A 21,205-nucleotide genomic window follows, 5' to 3' on the forward strand; every position below is an offset into this window, starting at 1 on the left:
TCACCTGTACATGTCCTTGTGGCTGCATGAATCCCCCCTACACCAATGATGTCTAATAACTCACCTGTACATGTCCTTGAGGCTGCATGAATCCTCCCATTACACCAAAGTTGCCTAATAACTCACCTGTACATGTCCTTGTGGCTGCATGAATTCTCCATTACACCAAAGTTGCATAATAACTCACCTGTACATGTCCTTGTGGCTGCATGAATCCTCCCATTACACCAAAGTTGGCTAATAACTCTCCGGTCTTGGCTGAAGTGGCCATAGCAGGAATAATAGTGTGAAATGGTCTCTTATTTGGAGCAACAACATTTGGATGATCGGGTTGCAAGGTAAAGTTGGCACCACGGTTCTGTAATATATAAAAGGTAATAATTAAAAACAACAAGAGTGTTTTTTAGCTTGTCTTCAACATAGCTTAACAAATGTTAGTAACTTATTTATAATTCAGACACCTGTGACTATTTTGTTCTTGGAGTTATATTTTACATATCTGCAAAGTTGGAATGCAGGTTGTATTATTATTAAAGTTGTATTATTCGTTAAACTGAGTTGAATTTTTACCTTTAATTTTAATTTTCAAGAACTGAGCTGAGAACTGAAGTCACTATAACACTTAGAGTCTAAGTTGTTTTTTTTCGCTGCACTACCTAAAATCTTACCATGCAGTTTCAAATCATGTTTCAGAACACATGGAACACAACAAGGAAGTATGAAATGTTACACATACAAAGTTCATTTGTACACAGTGGAAACATAAATCCAGAAGTAATAGGCGTAAATGTACAGGTACAGACTCTGATTAAAAAAAAGGCTATAGGAATGCTTTAGAAAAAATAGTGATTTATTGAAAAGGCTGTACTCCAATCATTGGTCAAACAGTCCATATGATTAGAACACATATAACACACTAAGATGCTGAGAACACAATCACATCTGAATCTGCTGAAATTCTTGGCTATTGGCAAGATGCTTCTTATCTGGATATCTTGCAAATATTGCAATTATTGCATTTCATATATGACACATACAACTAAGACTACAAACTAAATGCATTCCAGAATACCACTTTTACACACCTGCAATGTAAATCCACATCCAGATGGAACCAATCCAGTACCAAATCCCATATAGTTGCTGACTATAAAGGAGCAGGCATTACCGTTGCCGTCGACAACACTGAAATATACTGTGTCGCTACTACTATACGGAGAACCTCGAGTTGCATCTGTAATAGCTCTAAAATCAAATATATGTTATTCGTTACAATTTAACGTTATAAATTTATAAAACAGCACCAATTATAAAGTTGGTAATAATGTTCTGTGACTGGTAAAACATAGGTCATGTGGCAAATGTTGTGTGAACTATGGTGATAGACACCATGTACTTGTACAGCCTACTTCTAATTTAGGCTATGCAATAATAGGGTGCCTGGGTAGAGTACAGATTTCAATGTGTTCCCTTCTATCAGGAAAGTTGTTCATTCATTCTTCTTAGCTGATCACTCTATAAACTGGAATTATTTCTGTTGAAACAACCAATCAAGCAGTATTGGGTATAGGGTAATGGTTTTCTATGCACGAGGAGTTAAGGTCTCATGCCACTAATTAACCAATGGCTGCTCGTAGCCCTCAATTTAAATGCCCAGCAAGAACCAATGAAATTTTTTAAATATTATTTTTCTCAGGTGCTCCCTGTTTGAGGGCGTAATCACCTGGGTCAGAGGTGAGACCAACATGTGGTCTTTTGTTTACTACTTAGCGGCTGTGTACCTGTGGGTTTATTCTGTGTGTTAATGGATGTTCTAATCTTGGTGTTTTTCCAGTGATTTCTCTTGGTGCAATCCAAATACAGTAGGTGTGTCTTGTTTACCTGAGATTTGCAAGAGTTTGAGCTGGCCAACATGTTAGTTTTTTTCATATGGTTGATTACTGGCATGTTGATTTCCCATTTTTGAGCCATATTTTCAACTTTCTTCGTCATTTTCATATAGCAATCTCGTCATATGTTAACATTGTCGTCTATGGAAATTCAATTAGTGGTATGAGCCCATAAAACACTCACATTAATCAGAAGTATGCCCTCTATGACCATGTTCACATTAATTCAAAGTATGCCCTCTATGACCAAGTTCACATTAATTCAAAGTATGCCCTCTATGACCAAGTTCACATTAATTCAAAGTATGCCCTCTATGATAAAGTTCACAATAGTCCAAAGTATGCCATCACACAGATTAATCATATGTTTGAGGCTCATAGAATATCTGTATGGTAATATATAATTACCTTTTCCCGTCAATCAGCTTTCTTCTCTCAGCAGCATACTTTTCAGAAAGCAGTTCTTTGATTGGTACATTTACTTTTGATGGGTCTGTGCAGTACCAAGTAGTGTCGGCAAAACTCAACCTGAGTGCCTCAATCAATGTGTGCAGATATTGACTTGAATTGTGACCCATGCCTGCAAATACATTCAATTATGGTGCTGTATGGTATGTGCTCTCAATAGAATGAGTTCTCATTAACTTTACATTGAAACACAGAAACATACCAAATTCAAAACCAAGTTTTGAATAAGTATACTTTTTGTACAGAATATGTATACAATTAATATACTATTGACGCATACAGTTTGGTAAGCGTATTTTCAAATTATGAAAATCTGGTGATTACTCGTCACCTGCATTCTACTTGCAGTTTGCAAGGTAAGTCAGAAATCGGTGAACATTAGTCTACTGCCCTCAATACTTCCTGTTTGCTTGGAATTGACTACATCCATTGTAGCCTTTCCCCACTAGCTTCATGTATCTGTTTTGTTTGTGTACAATGCACTTTGGCTGATATCTGAAGAAACCTGAAATACTTCCTGATTTAGGTGGGAAATCAGTTATTATAGTAACCTCAATATTCTGTTTATTTTTTGCTAATAGAATTTTTTGAAATTTGTTAATTTAATAGGGTTCATGGAGACATAATATCAAATAAGTTGTTGTAATCTCCATGTCATTAGTAAAATTTTCACTGACACAAAATCTTTACCAAAACTTGCCTCTTGCAAAATCAAAGCAGTTTACTGTATTTTTAGTGAGTTAAAATGCAAATAAAATGAATTGCTTTTATTGATGTACACATTTACCAGAAACAAGCTATTTTTAGAGGGCCTTATCTACTTCATTGCACCCATCCAATTTTGATTCATTAACATGTTTGCAATCCACATTTTAAATTATTTAAATTATTTGGTGTGTTCACATCTGGTTTTTGTGTGTGTCCTTTAAAGCAGTTGGAAACTACACTGGTGTGAAAGAAAAACATTTATGCCATGAAGATGAATATTTCGTTTTTAGAGTTTTTTTTTCTTCAAATTTGCCATTGTTATTGTAATCGTCCACGTGACTTAATTATTTGGAATATAGGATTTATTTATCTCTACAATTAATCAATGAATCCACATCATTGTAAATCACAGCGAAATTAGACTTTCAAGTATTAATTAATATATTAATATTAATTATTAATATATTAATTATTAATATTAATTAATTAATTAATTATATTGATAGGTTAGTCCAATGTCATCCTATCATCAAACATTTTAATTTGAATAATTGGACTGGTGCAGATACTACGCTACATTCATATATATATTTGAAGGCATGCATGTGCAGTATTGGTGTAGATATTATTGAGCATTCAAGTCAATCACAATTACAAAATCAAATTTGAATGAAAGCGAAACGTCAGTATTTACAAATATTTATAAATGCATTTATAAACTAAGGTACAGGTTTCTGCCATGCACTGTGTTTAACTCAACCTATTTAACTCAACCTATTTAACTCAACCTATTTAACTCAACCTATTTAACTCATTCTTTTTAACTCATTCTTTTTAACTCATTCTATTTAACCCATTCTATTTAACTCAACCTATTTAACTCAACCTATTTAACTCAACCTATTTAACTCATTCTATTTAACTCATTCTATTTAACTCAACCTATTTAACCCATTCTATTTAACTCAACCTATTTAACTCAACCTATTTAACTCAACCTATTTAACTCAACCTATTTAACTCATTCTATTTAACTCATTCTATTTAACTCAACCTATTTAACTCAACCTATTTAACTCAACCTATTTAACTCAACCTATTTAACTCAACCTATTTAACTCATCCTATTTAACTCAACCTATTTAACCTGGATATCTATTAAACCAACCAAAGCATTTTGTGTCATGTGACATGTTTGTTCAGTGCAGACATGTCCAATGAATCATTTGTGCAATTGTTTACAGTATGGTGTAAATATGCACAGATGCTTATCAGTCAATGCGACAGGGTCAAGGTCTTACAATCAATCAATCAATCAATCAATCAATCAATCAATCAATCAATCAATACATCAATCAATACATCAATCAATCAATCAATCAATCAATCAATCAATACATCAATCAATAACCCAATCAATCAATCAATTAACCAATCAATCAATCAAGTAAGACATCATTGCTAAACAAATATACATGCATAATCCAATATGTAAGTAACATTGTGCTGTGTTTCTTGGACCTAGATGATGGACTATATACATAATTTTGTTCAAAATAAAAATATTATGTAAGTTTAAATGTAATTAGTTCAGCATCTGTAGTTGTGTATGGGTGAAAGTAAACCACAAATTCCAAACTTTATCAAGCCATTAACCAAAGTCAAACATTGTGACAGGCCCTATACCCTGCATTACCATGGCAACTCTTTAACACCTATGAATTGAATTACAATTGATATGAATACCTTTAAGATCATATGCTTCCAGAATGTTAAGTGCCATGAGGGCTGTAATACCCTGTCCATTCGGTGGCATCTCCCAAACACGTACACCTTTGTAATCCACATTTATCGGCTCATCGTACGTAGTGGTATGGTTCTTTAGATCATCTAATGACAAGACACCGCCATGTTCTTGAACCACGCTTACAATAGCTTCACCAATCCTCCCCTCATAAAATGATGATTTGCCACCACTGGCGAGCTCCTTTAAAAAAACACAAAACAGGAATAATTCCCACAAACATTTTAACAAATACATTTTGTTTTGATGCTGACAACCGCATTCCTATTCCTACTGGAATATTTCATCATAGTAAGATAGTTAAGTGACACTGCATGCGAAACATGCATTTTTCATTTAAAAGATATATATTTTTTTTGTTATTATTATTATATGTAATCCCACGATATTACTTGTCCTGCCTGTGGCTCGGATTGATACAAAACTTGGGCGGGAATCATTTGTGTCTGCTGATATTCACCTATCATGTGATTATTTATTAAATCACATCCAAAAAAAAAGTGAAATGGTGGGACTAATGCTGAAATAACACAAAATAAAAATATATAATTGCATACACATTGTATGCTAATTTTGTTGACGCCCCCATGTTCTATATTTCACACAAAATTGATTCTGGCGATTCTGCTCATTTGCGATATTTGCATAATTTCAACTTTTTTTTGGAGAGACTGTATAATAATTCCAAAAGTATACACACATGAGCTTGCCAAAATGAATCATTGTTACCACAATCTATAATTATCAGACCATATATAAACCTGCAAGCTCTGCACAATCTTCAGGCAGTGTGTACAATGAAAAAAAAATCAGCAATATCTGACGTCAAAATATGTGATATGCATTTTCGATCTGTCCTGTATTACGTCACATTCTGGAAATAATGTTTATATGCCAGTTATAATAATTAATAATTATTTAAACTTAATTTATTCCCTACATGATACAGTATACGTTGCTAATGCATATTTTTATTTAGATTTCAAAAATGTATTTACATTAAATTTTATTTTCAATCCAATCAAAATGAGAATACACGGCTTCCATGAAGCCTTTGAAGCTGTGACACAATACTGACAGAAAATCATTATTATATTTACCTTAAAAGTATTTGCCAGTAGTGGCATTTTCATGATTTCTCCCACCCGAGGTGCCTTGCCGTTCAATAACATATCTCCACCATATATATTCTTTGGATCTTTCAACAGAAAGGAACCCTTCTCCCAGGAATAAGCACATATGGGATGTACAGGATAACCATCTTCAGCAAGGCATATAGCAGGCTCCAAGATTTCTCTCACTGACAACTAGAATTTGTGAAACACAATATCTAATGTACATTATCAATTAGATGAGTGGATTTGGATGTGCCTCACTAGTCATTACACAGGTGAGATTGGGGTATGCTTCACTAGTCATTACATAGGTGAGGTTGGGATATGCTTCACTAGTCATTACACAGGTGAGGTTGGGATATGCTTCACTAGTAATTATACAGGTGAGATTTGGATATGCTTCACTATTCATTATACAGGTGAGATTGAGATATGCTTCACTAGTCATTATACAGGTGAGATTGAGATACGCTACACTAGTCATTATACAGGTGAGATTTGGATATGCTTCACTATTCATTATACAGGTGAGATTGAGATATGCTTCACTAGTCATTATACAGGTGAGATTGAGATATGCTTCACTAGTAATTATACAGATGAGATTTGGATATGCTTCACTATTCATTATACAGGTGCGATTGAGATATGCTTCACTAGTAATTATACAGGTGAGATTTGGATATGCTTCACTAGTCATTATACAGGTGAGATTTGGATATGCTTCACTAGTCATTATACAGGTGAGATTTGGATATGCTTCACTAGTCATTATACAGGTGAGATTGGGATATGCTTCACTGGTCATTATACAGGTGAGATTGAGATATGCTACACTAGTCATTATACAGGTGAGATTTGGATATGCTTCACTATTCATTATACAGGTGAGATTGAGATATGCTTCACTAGTCATTATACAGGTGAGATTGAGATATGCTTCACTAGTCATTATACAGGTGAGATTGAGATATGCTTCACTAGTAATTATACAGGTGAGATTTGGATATGCTTCATTAGTCATTATACAGGTGAGATTGAGATATGCTTCACTAGTCATACAGGTGAGATTGAGATATGCTTCACTAGTCATTATACAGGTGAGATTGAGATATGCTTCACTAGTCATTATACAGGTGAGATTGAGATATGCTTCACTAGTAATTATACAGGTGAGATTTGGATATGCTTCACTATTCATTATACAGGTGAGATTGAGATATGCTTCACTAGTCATTATTCAGGTGAGATTGAGATATGCTTCACTAGTCATTATACAGGTGAGATTGAGATATGCTTCACTAGTAATTATACAGGTGAGATTTGGATATGCTTCACTAGTCATTATACAGGTGAGATTGAGATATGCTTCACTAGTCATTATACAGGTGAGATTGAGATATGCTTCACTAGTAATTATACAGGTGAGATTGAGATATGCTACACTAGTCATTATACAGGTGAGATTTGGATATGCTTCACTATTCATTATACAGGTGAGATTGAGATATGCTTCACTAGTCATTATACAGGTGAGATTGAGATATGCTTCACTAGTAATTATACAGGTGAGATTTGGATATGCTTCACTAGTCATTATACAGGTGAGATTGGGATATGCTTCACTGGTCATTATACAGGTGAGATTGAGATATGCTACACTAGTCATTATACAGGTGAGATTTGGATATGCTTCACTATTCATTATACAGGTGAGATTGCGATATGCTTCACTATTCATTATACAGGTGAGATTGAGATATGCTTCACTAGTAATTATACAGGTGAGGTTTGGATATGCTTCACTAGTCATTATACAGGTGAGATTGGGATATGCTTCACTGGTCAGTATACAAGTGAGATTGAGATATGCTACACTATTCATTATACAGGTGAGATTGAGATATGCTTCACTAGTCATTATACAGGTGAGATTGAGATATGCTTCACTAGTCATTATACAGGTGAGATTGAGATATGCTTCACTAGTAATTATACAGGTGAGATTGGGATATGCTTCACTGGTCAGTATACAGGTGAGATTGGGATATGCTTCACTAGTCATTATACAGGTGAGATTTGAATATACTTCACTAGTCACTATACAGGTGAGATTTGGATATGCTTCACTAGTCATTATACAGGTGAGATTTAGGCGAGGGTTCTCCAAACCCGCCTATTCACATAGTTCATACCCACCATAGACTCCAGTCAGTCGTAGTTTGCTGCATAGAGTTACCAAAAAAGGCATGGAATAATGAAATTCCCAATCCTTGTTATCCAGATTACACAAAGTACCGTATTAAGAAAGAGTTGACTTTTGGGTGTTGTAAAAACATGGGAGGTGAACAACTTACGTAATTGCTTTTGGGTGGTATTTTCAAGTATAATTATTTGTTCACCGGTGACTAGACTAATAGGAGGCTCTGGACGTACAAGACAGACCGTTCAGGGTGAAATGGCCTATGTCTCCTATCAAAATTGTGGGTGTCTTCTTTTCCTATGATGCTAGAGCAGCATATGAAATGAACATAAATATACCAATAAAGTGCTTAAATAGTGTGTTGCAATGCTGGTCTAGACGTAGTTTGACAATTATTGGCAAAATTCAGATTATTAAAACTTTTGTTATTCCAAAATTACTATTTATTTTCAACCATATTCCAATTCTACAACGGGATATTAAACTCATAAATACTAAAATATATACAATCATATGGCAAGGACACGATAGAGTAGCACGCAGCACACTGATAGGAGACATAGGCCAAGGAGGTTTGGGTATGATTGATATACATGCAATGCAAAAAGCCATTAATGTTGGGTGGGTAAAACGATACCTATCTCCTAAATTTCACCCTTGGAAATTATTTTTTACCAATTACCTGGAATATGTGGGAGGAGATTTCATTTTTAAATGTAATTTTTCTGTTGACTTACTCAATGTTAAACTCCCATTATTCTATTACACTTTACTAAAACAGTGGAGTGAAGTTGGGCCTAGAAAAAACATCTCGCATGAATATGAAATCATATGGAACAACAAAAATATCCTCATTCAAAATAAAAGTATCTTTTACAGAACGTTTTTTAATGCAGGAATAATTTATATTGCAGATATATTTGACACAAATGGGAAAATTAAAAATTGGGCTAATCTCCATGCACTAGGGCTCAATTACGTTCAGCTACTTCAGTGGTATGGCATTATCTCTGCACTGCCATTAGACTGGAGGAATAGCCGTGCAATTTGTGTACGTCCAGAGCCTCCTATTAGTCTAGTCACCGGTGAACTCAACACCCTAGTTAAGCCCCCCCCCCCAAAAAAAAACAAAACAAAAAAAAAAAAATTGGGGGTGTCTTACCTTGCCTGTGGAGCCAAAATGCTGCTATGGTGACAGGGTTCGGTGTGCCTGAGAAGGCTAGACCCCAACCCAATACTGGGGGTAGTAAGCTTTCAAAGTAAAGACCGAAGCAGTTCTGCATGAGAGCATAGGCCGTAAAGTGGGACCTGGGAGCTTCCAGAGGAGTGCTGATGGTAGAGAAATCTGTCCGCATAAAATGCCGGACTGACTTATTGCCTATGCGCAGGGACCCTAGCGGTCGTTCGGGCTGGGTCAGCAAACCAAGACTGACCCGCTACGACGGGACCCAACCTAGAGAGACCCTTTTCAATGGATTCGGTGTCTCTTAGGTGGTAGTTGATAAAGACGTTTTGCGTTCTCCAGAAGCCTGCCCTCCATGTGTGCCCGAAGGGGGGCACCTGACGCTAGCACTAGCGAGTTAGCAATCGCACAGATCTCATGCGCTCGTACTTGGTGTCTCTGCAATCTCTGTCGAGGAAGTCAAAGTATTATAGACCTCTAATACAGTCGCAGTAAACCACCTGGTTATGGAAATTGGGGAGGCCGGCATATCCTGCCTGCCTGGGCCATAACACAAAGATATGTGCCTGGCACCCCGTTCTAAATTCTTAGTACGGTTTGGTGGCAACTCCGTGCTCGAACCGGGTAGAGAAGCAATTCCTCCTGACCCTCCGGGCAGACAAAATTTGACTGCTGGGGGATGACGATCGGGTGAGGATCGTGTCCTGGGATTTGGTTCTAGGTGGGAAACCCGATTCGTGTCTTTAGCACAACTTGATTGTCCATAGCGGCGGTACATCATCCGAGAAGGACAATGCCCCCAGCAGGTCAGTAGGAAGACTATTTTCCACGTCAAAAATTTGAGTGGTGCTGATCTGAGAGGCTCCAAGGATGGTCTGTCTAGAGCGGACAACACAGCCGACAAGTCCCAGTTGGGCGGTTCCCTCGTATGGGGTCTCAGCGTCTGGAAAGCAGTAAATAGTCTCCTAATAATAGGACAATCGGTTAGTCTTGTTCCCGTACGTTTGAATTAACACTAAATCTTACGGTCAACGCGCCATCTGCCATGCTGCACCTGCCTTATGGAATGAACTACCTCTACATATCAAACTATCTGACAATATTGACATTTTTAAGAAGAAACTTAAAACTCATCTTTTTAAACAGACTTTTGAAACTCAGTAGTTTTTCTTTGTTGTTGCTATTAATGTTTTATTCATGATTTAATATTTTTATTTATTTTTGTCTTGTAAAGCGCCTATGAACATTTATTTTGGATATATGGCGCTATATAAGTGCATACTTATTATTATTATTAATGGTGGGGGGACAAGGCCGACCTGTAGCCAACGATCGCTGCGTAGGACAAACCCACTTCGTCAAACAGGTGGACGAAGGAGCCTGCTACCTGGCCAATAGAGGAATGGTATCGATCAATCTCCCTTCCGCTACACTAACCAGTGTATGCTCGCAGCCTAGAAATGTAGGCTGCATTGGTGGAATCCCTGTTCGCCCTGGCCAGGACGTTGGCAGCCCGCTCAGATAGAAGCTTTCGTATGTGCGGGTCTAATGAGAGCCTCTATGCGTGTAAGGTAAGTCCGGTAAGTCTGGAAGCACTGCTGGTGTTTCGACTATCGTTTCCGACAGAAGTGGAAACTAGGCCCTGCTTGGCCAATTGGGTGCGACCAATGATAATATGCAGGTGTGCACCTGTCGAAGTTTTCTCCGGTGCCCGGTGAACTAGTGGGAAGGGAGGAAAGGCGTACACGACTAAGTGGGTCCGCGGGGTGGCAAAGCGACCCTGGCCCAGGCTCCTGGAGTCAGCAGGAGTGTTACACACGTCGGGAGCTTGGTGTTCCGGGGTGCGGCAAACCAGTCTAATCTTGGACCATCCACAGCCGAAACAGCCTGGAGGCTACCCACTGGGGTATCAGCCACTCAGTGTTCTGGAGAGGAAGTTGCCCTGAAAGGGCGTCGCCAGACTGTTCCTTACCCCTGGAAGGTGGTGTGTGGTAAGCTCCACATAATCTTGGCACCAAAGGAGGATTTTGCTCCGCTAGGACTGACAACGATGGGGAATGCGCCGCCCTCCTTCGTGAAGGAGACCACCGCTGCGTTGCCTGTGTGAGCAGGACTCTGTGGTCTCGAACTATGGGTAGAAAGCGTGGTAGTGCTTAGTACACTGCTCTCAGTTCGAGCCGGTTGATATGGTAGTCCCGAAACTAATGCGGGAGCCATATCCTTGGGCTTGTTCGTCCAATAGATGCGCTCCTCCAACCCTGGAGGGAGGCATCTGTTATCAGAGTCATACCTGCGGCGAGTGGATCCAAGGGGGCCCCTCTGCCCAAGGTTGGCCAGTGGCGACCACCAGGGCAGGGCTTCCTTCACTTGGTCTGAGATCGAAACCCGCCTATCTAGTTCCCACAGGAGAGCTTGGCGTTATAACAAGCGTTATACCGGGCGACTGCGTAGCGCGGCCTGGGGAACGACCCTTTGAACCGAGGTCATCATTCCGATGATCCGCATTAGTTCACGGAGGGACATTGAGGGAACGCTGACTAGGCATTCGGCTAGGCTGCTTAGCGCTAAGCAACACGCTTGAAATAGCTAAGCCAAGCTTACCTCTGTGTCAAAACTCCATGCTCAGGGACACCAACTGCGCGTTGGGTCGAGGTGGGACTTGTCGATTTACTCACGAGCCCAACTGGTGAAGTAAATCCTGTGTTAGCCTTACACGTTTGGCTATTAACCCCTTGCCCGGGTTGTTGGTAACCAGTAGTCTGGGTACAGATTAAGGTGTACCGACATCTGGTGAAGCAGCAGCCCTACCTGTTTCATCACTCTGGTGAACATGTAGGGTGCTGTGCCTAACCCGAACAGGGGGGGCACCCAAAATTCGAATACTTGGCCCAGCTGGGCAATTTGAAGAAAATGGCAACTTGCTGGGTGCATCGGTATGTGCAGATAGGCCCCGCTTAAGTCTAGTGGGGCTAGCCAGTCAAAACGGTGGATGGAGAGAAGAACCCTGAATGGTGTCTCCATGTGGAACCGATCGAGGAGCACGTACTGATTCAGTCTGCCTAGGTCCAGAACTGGACGCCTGCCACTTGTAGATTTGGTACTACGAACACATTTGGACTTAGTTCCGGCTGATGTATCCTGTGTATGGCATCCTTCCCAGCAAACTGCTACTTCCCGTCTGATTGAGTCCCCTGGCAGTGCCCTACAGGGAAGACACTGACGGGGGGAAATGGAGATTTCAGCGGTATCCCGTAACAGGATGTCACCACCTGGAAAGGTCCAGGGATCGGTCACCCGCTGTCTCCAAACCGGACTACATCGGCGCAATCTGTACGACAGGAATGTGTGGCCATGTGTTCGGCCATTGCGAGGGGGGGTGCTCCCCTCTCCCATGAGGCGAGTTCCCCAAGGCCTGAAGTAGTCACTAAGTTCTGACCTGGCCACTCACCGAACACGTGCCTGTCTCCCCCCCCCCCCCCCCCGGTTGCAGAGGTGAGCGTCAAACATGCTTCCCCTGCTGCCGGGTAGACGCCCAGAGAGGATGAGGAGCCACAACCTGGCTCTTACCTCCCTGGGGCGTGCCACTACCCTTCCCTCCCATGGAAGGGTATAAGCGCTTGCCTCCTGGCTGACTCTGGGTAGCGGACGACGCCCTAGGGCACTGCGTTTTCTGTGCTTGGGGTGCCCTCCGTTTGCCCATGGCAGGACCAACTGGCAAGCGGATTCGTAGCTCTGAGACTGTACCCACCATTCCCTGAATAAAGAGGGTGGAGGATGTCCAGTCTACGTCACTGAGGTGGGGACGTACCCCGGCTCAGCTTGTCGGCGAAAACATGTGCGTCTAAGGCCGCGTCTCGTAGCACAGTAGTGGCCCCGGCCAAGAGAGCCAGGCGACACTAGAGGGTGTTGCATGTAGATGTGCGGTGGCCCACCAGTAAAAATGTCGCCTGGTCTAGGAGGCTGGTGCGTTCTGCCTCCCATGGACACCCATGGAACGCGGCTATCCCCCTTTGCCTGGTTTGCCAAATTCGTGGTACCGGGGTCTGGGGAAGGAGCCTTGGAATCCGGTTGGGGGCGTTCTGGTCTCATCCCACGCTATGGGGTCTGATCCAGAAACCACACCGACCGGGTAGCGTTTGGTCCAGTGGGATGTGTTGCCTAATGTTATCCCCACCCGGGGGCCTTAAGCATTACATCCTCCGCGGCTGACCAACGCCGCCCATCAACACCGTTTGCGTGCTCTGCGCCCCACTTCGCACTCAGACGGACAGGGAGAGATGTGTCGACGGGGTTGCTTTGGATCCCGACGCCTGTGATCCCATAAGCGTTGAAGCAACCTTAGGTGGTCTCTTTAGGATCAAGGGTGGGGGTATCTATATCGTATCACTGGGATCGATGATACGCCTTACCCCAAAAGCGTAGCTCACCGAGTCATACAGATGGAAGACTCTGAGGGACCGCCCGGAGTACCGGTTGTATCCAACGCGAGCGAACTGCGTAATTTTTCACTTTAAATATGTGAGAGGGAGCGTGTTTGACTGTGCATCTCGTGGCAGGGTCGGTTCCCTCTGGGGACGCCCGTGGGTCGATAAGAAAGGAGTCAAAAACCCACAGCGGAGACGAACACAAGGATAAATTCGTTACCATTGTACCGTTACTGCGTGACGAGCCCTAGCTGGCTGAAAGTGGGGGTCAACGTGTGCTCCACCCTGAAAGCCCTGCCCCGAGATCGGAGGCTTGGCTGCCAGCACCTCGTTGGCATTCAGTGCCCGAGGCTCCAGAGGAGGCCTGGTGCAATTAGCCTGAGCCTCGGCCTCCCCCCCAAAATAGTTGGAGAGCTGTGACTGGGAACGGGGGGTTTCCCGGATAAGACGTGTTTGAATGCAGACATGCTTTCATGTCTCTTCCTGTTGCCCACCGAGGGGACACAGTGGAGACAGCTTGCTCCGACTGCGTCTGATCTACTCGGCCTGCCAGGGACGCAATTGCCCCGACAGTCCTTCGACCAAAGCCCTCAACTCGGAGGCAAACCCGGCGCTGTGCGAGGAAGGGTCCACAAAGAGACCCGCAACGGGCCCCATAGGAAGAAAGCCTCCAGGGGCACAGCCTCGCTGAAGCCGGTAAAATCTGGTAAAAACACCGCCTGAAAAAACAGACTGTGAGGATGCCCTCCGAACAGCAGGGGAGACCGAGAGAAATACCGGTACCTCCACCGTCGGGCCTCTTACCTGACGTCCCGGTAAACGAAGTACCGGTAGCCGAGCATGAGGACTTTCCACTCGTGCTAAACACGCAACTCACTTTGACCGATTTGTTTACTGCACGCGCGACCTTGCTGTGACGCGGTCAGTCTCAGCAATTTTGATGGCTCTGAAAGAAAATCTCAGGCCTCAGAAAAAAACACGCTTTCACGCAAAAACCCCGAAACCCGCACGTAGCTACGACAAAGTATCTCGGATGCGGGTTCTATGCCGGTAAATTCTGAATATAACCACTTGCACGGTCGACTCGAAACGAGAGGAGACCGGAAAGAAAACAGCAGCGAGCCCTGGTGCTGTCATGACATCTATATATTGCTAAATACATTGTAAATAAAGACGACATGCATGATGGAAAAAAACGAAATATAGTTGTAAAAGGTGCCGCCGCAAAACCAACCAGTGGTTACGTAGAGGCGCCGAATTTTAATTTCTTTGTTGTGAAAAATACTACACACAAAGGGGAAAACGACACAAGGGTAAAAATGACAAGGAAAACTTATCCTACCAGCTACAATGTCGGATGCCGGGCAGCGGCAACAACCCAAACCCAAACCCATGGGGCATCCCCTGACCTGGATTCTATCTCTCCGTCACCGGCAGAATCGCTGTTTAATTCCTACAGTTCAAAATAGTCATTTTGACTGACCGGAGTCTATGGTGGGTAATTGAACGTAGTAAATTGGAATATGCTTCACTATTCATTACACAGGTGAGATTGAGATATGCTTCACTATTCATTATACAGGTGAGGTTGGGATATGCTTCACTAGTCATTATACAGGTGAGATTTGGATATGCTTCACTATTCATTATACAGGTGAGATTGAGATATGCTTCACTAGTAATTATACAGGTGAGGTTAAGATATGCTTCCCTAGTCATTATACAGGTGCGATTGGGACATGCTTCACTAGTCAACAGGTGAGATTGGGGTATGCTTCACTAGTCATTATACATGTGAGATTGGGATATGCTTCACTTGTCATTATATAGGTGAGATTGGGATATGCCTCACTAGTCATTATAAAGGTGAGATTGAGATATGCTTCATAGTCAGTATACAGGTGAGATTGGGATATGCCTCACTAGTCATTATAAAGGTGAGATTGAGATATGCTTTAATAGTCATTACACAGGTGAGATTGGGATATGCTTCACTGGTCATTACACAGGTGAGATTGGGGTATGCTTCACTAGTCATTATGCAGGTGAGGTTGAGATATGCTTCCCTAGTCATTATACAGGTGCGATTGGGACATGCTTCACTAGTCAACAGGTGAGATTGGAATATGTTTCACTAGTCATTATACATGTGAGATTGGGATATGCTTCATAGTCAGTATACAGGTGAGATTTGGATATGCCTCACTAGTCATTACACAGGTGAGATTGAGATATGCTTCATAGTCAGTATACAGGTGAGATTGGGATATGCTTCACTAGTCATTATATAGGTGAGATTAAGATATGCTTTAATAGTCATTACACAGGTGAGATTGGGATATGCTTCACTGGTCATTACACAGGTGAGATTGGGGTATGCTTCACTAGTCATTATGCAGGTGAGGTTGAGATATGCTTCCCTAGTCATTATACAGGTGCGATTGGGACATGCTTCACTAGTCAACAGGTGAGATTGGGATATGCTTCACTAGTCATTATACATGTGAGATTGGGATATGCTTCACTAGTCATTATACAGGTGAGATTGGGATATGCTTCACTAGTCATTATATAGGTGAGATTGGGATATGCTTCACTAGTCATTACACAGGTGAGATTGGGATATGCTTCACTAGTCATTACACAAGTGAGATTGGGGTATGCTTCACTGGTCATTACACAGATATAATTTGGATAGGCTTCACTAGTACACAGATACAATTTGAATATGCTTCACTAGTCATTAAAAAGTTGGATTAATTCAATTTTATGAATCTGTAACAGAACTCAATAACAAGAAAACAGATCAGTGAAACAAATGATGATTCACACACAAAATATTATATATTTGTCACATTTGGTCACTCACAAATATTCAAACTTAAAGTTGGTATTTGTACATTATTAAATCGTATTGATACCTTTTTACTCCCAAACTTCTCAATAGTATCAAGCCACCCTGCCGCAGCCCCTGGTACTGTCACAGCTAGTGCACCTTGCACTGGAATCGGATTATCTGCATTGTAACCTCTAGTATTCAACATTTCTAGTGACATGTCTCTTGGGGATCGGCCGCTAAAAAACATTGAATCACACAAAAAATAAAATTATTTAAAAAAACATGAAAATGATGAAAATGTGAGTCTGTGCAATAATACGATACTCTCATATTACTTCAGCTACCTGTTTGCTTGTTGGCAGTTGGTTCACCGTCTCATGCACAGTCAGCTGGCGCACAAATGCTATAATTATTATATGGGGGCTGCCATCTTGAATACGCCATGAAACTTTTGGCTGTGAAAGATTGGTATATTTTTCCTGATTTGTAAGAATCTGAAAAACACGTTTCACAACGTATCAATTTATTTAGTTTCAAACTGTATTCAAGACGGCGGCCCCCATATAGTAAATACCGCATTTGTGCGCCAGATGACTGTGGTCTCATGCATACAAATAAACGCAGGATATCATGTTTCAAATGAATCCTTTACTAATCCTTTTTTTTTTTTTTTCTCATTTCCATCTTTCATTGATTTATTGTTTATTGCTTTTTTATTATTATTATTTCATCTATTTTTTTTCCCAATATTATTACCAACATTTATTAATAGTTCTTTTGTAATTGTAGTTTGTTGATTTATTTTTTAAACCATTGTTGTGCTTTAGACAGTAATTCTTGTAAAATTTGTATGTTTTATATATGTGTTTTAGCAGTTAGTGTAACCATTTTAATTCCTTCTGAGGAATTTTAAGTGTTTCAATAAACCAATAAACCAATATACCTTTACTAGCCATACAGTGGTATGTTAGATATATGGATGACAATTTTAGTGATTATTGTACAACTGGCAATGAATAAGAAAGAGAATTATATGATGTATTCAGACACAAAGGTATTGAAAAATACAATTCTCTATCTAAATTTGTCAAAGATTCTGAGCCATTGCCTATTTTTAAAAGTTTGTGCAAGAAATTTTTGTTTTTACGATTTTGTCAGAAAATAGTTGTCCATTGCATGTATGAGCCACATAGTAAGCATGTATATCAAATATAGATGTTTTCTTTAAAGGTATGAACTTGTTTAAATTTGCTCATACCTGCCATTGAGTCCATGAACTGTCTTAGACTTAGCATCATAAAAAAGACAAAAGCAATCACCACCGATTCCGGTACTACAAGGCTCTGTAACATTCAAAGCTGCTGCCACGGCAACAGCAGCATCAGCAGCATTCCCACCTTTCTTCAATATTTCTACATAAATAATGATATACTGATATTAAAATTACTATGATGAAAAAAAGGTCTTGCTTTGAAAGAAACTCGAAGCAATCTGACATTCTTAAAGGGCGGCAGTCGTTGCGCTGTGTCATGTTCAATATGGAACTCATAGCAACGTATACAACGCGTGTAAAATACATTGTTTATTTACATGAAATTCGAACACGCGCTGCGCGACGACCACTGCGCTTTAAAGTTGTATTGTCAGTAAAAATTAGTTGAAATTTTAATTTTTAATAACATGGCCAAAAATCAAATCTGAAAGGTATGGCATTTACCACTTATACTGGTCAAGTTATTTATTGTTTTCGTTACAATAAGTCTCATGCATTGCTGTTTGATTTCCACTCCAGGAGCAAGCTAATCACAACTATATGTAAACGAGGCAGCTTGTAACCTGTATGATTTTTTTCAATTTCCTGATCAGAATCTAGCACGAATCTGTGTATTGTCTCACTAGAATCTTAGTAGTTTGTACTGACAGTATCACAAAATCTCACTGAACCCAACACTATATATATGTCCCTGAATCTCATGTTTTGAAACCCATTACAAAATGGTGGATACAAGACTTTGATTTTGCTCCATGAAGAATTACTAAATCCAGATTCTAAACTCACTGATTATCCAAACATAGGTGATGGAATAGCAGTTAAAGAACTCAGGCACAGTATTTGCCAAATTAAGTTAGGTGGGCTAGAAAATATTCGTATATGTATTTTTGTTTACAAAATATCTTGCATAAAATAATTGTGCACTGATGTTTGCATTATCCTCATCAGTTAAGAATATTTACAATATCTCTGAAAACCTTCAACAATGTATATCAAAAGGAATAAATGAGTATATCAAAATTTCATTAAAGGTATCCCTGTATAAAATGATATATTTCTCTTCTGAAACTAGCTCATCTTGCCAGAAGCCAGTCAAGCGAAAACATAGTCTAAATCAGAAAACTCACGAGACCCAACCAGCAGTTTTGCAATATTCTAGTAGCTCACCGTTTCACTATGATAATAAGGGTATTTAATCCTAAAAATAAACTTCGTAGATATAGGCTGCTAAAAAACAATTTAAAATTTGATAAATACCTGAACATAATTAAAAATCCTACATCACTGGCAAAATTAAGATTAAGTGCACATGTTTTACATATAGAAATGGACAGATACAGCAATATTGACCTGAGGGACACATTGCCAAGTCTGTGATGAAGGGGGAAATCAAATATTTCTTGATTAAATGTAAACTATACATGAGTGAGAGAAATTACCTCATAAGCGAAACAGAACAATTTATAAATACAACATCAAATAGATAAAAAAGATCCTGACCAGTGAAGATGAGAAAATAATTACTGCTCTATCAAAATACAATGTACAACTGTTTTAAACTGAAGAGAGAACAATTTAAGTAAAATAAAATTGTAAGCTGACTCAAAACAAATTTGACATATAAGTTTATTGTGATGGCAGTAAAATGTAGCAAAAAAGAATGTTTGAACCTAGCAAGCTTGTTAACTTCGGGGGGGGGGGTCATAAAACTCGCGTCTAATAGCAGGTATACCCAGAGGGCTACTTGCATAGAAGTGCAATACGGGTATGTGCCGCCATTTCACGTTATTTTGTTTAGAAGTGGGTAGTCATTTATCAATGTTTTGGTTTAAAAGTGTGTAGCATTTATTTACTTTTTCACAGGTCCTTGTATTCAAAGCCAAATACTGGAAAAGGCTGAATAAATTGCATCGCCCGGATGCGCTCACTGGTTGCGAAAGTATGAGCTGGGTGTTTTTTTTTCGCTAAAAACACTTGTGTTTAGAAGTGGGTATATAAATAGAAAAAAATGGTTTAGAAGTGAGTATGGTCATGGAAGGTAATCCGTTAGTACCTTCCATGGTATGGTTTACGAGAGGTGGGCTTCACACCCTTACCCACTTAATGTAGAAGTAGCGCCCCCCCCCCCCCGGAAGTATACATGGCAGTAGAAAACGGATTTACTATTATCCCGAAGGGCGAGCGTATAAACCACATGAGCATGACGGTATATTCGTGTGCTTAGTTGTATTAACTGATCGCGAATACCCTACCTAAGCCAGCCTGTGTTGCTAGAGGTTGGCTGCTTGCAACGCATCCATGTACTGAGACCACGGGTGATCGCCGACTACGGAAGTCCTCCATGATTAGATAGTACTATTCGTCCTGTGGTACTACGTGAATAGACGGGTCAACGTACGACATGACCTTTCTGTGTAGATCGGACGACTCGTCATTGCTGTCTAAAACTGGTGGGAATCATTCATGTGCCCTTTACTCCTCTTCGGTACAAATTCGGAATCTATCTATCTATCTATCTATCTGCACGTTCGATTGCGCCCCCCAGCGGGGATCACAAACAAAAACAAACGTTGTACCGTTTTTGGTAGAACATCAAACTCGTCGAACGTCGATGCATGGAGAGTAGTTGTATGGTTCAAGTTCAAACATTTTGTCGGTAATCCTGTTTAATGTGCTTAAGCTGTTCTTATCCTCAGGGGCGGACATCCGGGCATTTTCACCGCCTGGCAACCCTCGCGGTGAAAACAAAGGCCAAAAACTCACAGAAAACGGTACTTTGGGATGATTGTTGAGACTCCTCTGAACAGTGTAACAAGATTAGCCCTACATGTGTAACATATATAAATTTGGTTGTTCAGGATTACTTCAAAGTTGAGTTTGTGTTGTTTTCTCGAATTTTCACCGGCTCGACCGGCGTTCCACAGCAAAGCGCACAGAGCCCATAGAAATACATGTACAGTGGTGCGCGTCTTAGCAACGTGGAACGTCTTGTGACGTAGCTCCGCCCCCGGGGATACGCCGAACAGATCTGGCTTTTAAGAAAAAGTGGAAAAAAACACTTTAGACGCTAACACTGTGTGGATGGGTAGCTGTGGGTCCTTAGCTCTTTTTATGTCGACCTTTAGTCTGTGTGATGGTATTTCAGTCATTTATGATATATTTTGTGCCAATAAATTTGTTATTTCAACAAATTTAGATTTTTATCGATACAGAAGAAGAATACATAGAATTGCGTAACACAAACGTGCGACACCAAATGGCATCGCAAATAAAAATGCAGAATGTTTTCTCGCATCACT

The 21,205-nt window shown here is 40.4% G+C and overlaps 1 protein-coding gene across 1 annotated transcript in view; it reads right to left on the reverse strand.

Annotated features, from left to right (window-relative positions):
• The window catches only part of LOC102809314 (uncharacterized), a 22,345-nt gene extending 1,922 nt beyond the window's left edge, over window positions 1-20,423 (reverse strand). The window contains exons 1-8 of the mRNA XM_085502170.1: window positions 20,159-20,423; window positions 17,892-18,045; window positions 16,716-16,869; window positions 5,970-6,176; window positions 4,812-5,052; window positions 2,298-2,469; window positions 1,086-1,245; window positions 188-358 (exon numbers count right to left, since the gene is read on the reverse strand). Coding sequence (XP_085358296.1) covers window positions 188-358; window positions 1,086-1,245; window positions 2,298-2,469; window positions 4,812-5,052; window positions 5,970-6,176; window positions 16,716-16,869; window positions 17,892-18,045; window positions 20,159-20,249 — 1,350 coding nt within the window. The 5' untranslated portion in view covers window positions 20,250-20,423. The remainder of the gene's footprint in view (window positions 1-187; window positions 359-1,085; window positions 1,246-2,297; window positions 2,470-4,811; window positions 5,053-5,969; window positions 6,177-16,715; window positions 16,870-17,891; window positions 18,046-20,158) is intronic.
• Window positions 20,424-21,205: the final 782 nt, after the last annotated feature.

Source organism: Saccoglossus kowalevskii, chromosome 8 (genome assembly GCF_978046115.1).
Source record: "Saccoglossus kowalevskii chromosome 8, keSacKowa6.1, whole genome shotgun sequence".
Classification (NCBI taxonomy): domain Eukaryota; kingdom Metazoa; phylum Hemichordata; class Enteropneusta; family Harrimaniidae; genus Saccoglossus; species Saccoglossus kowalevskii.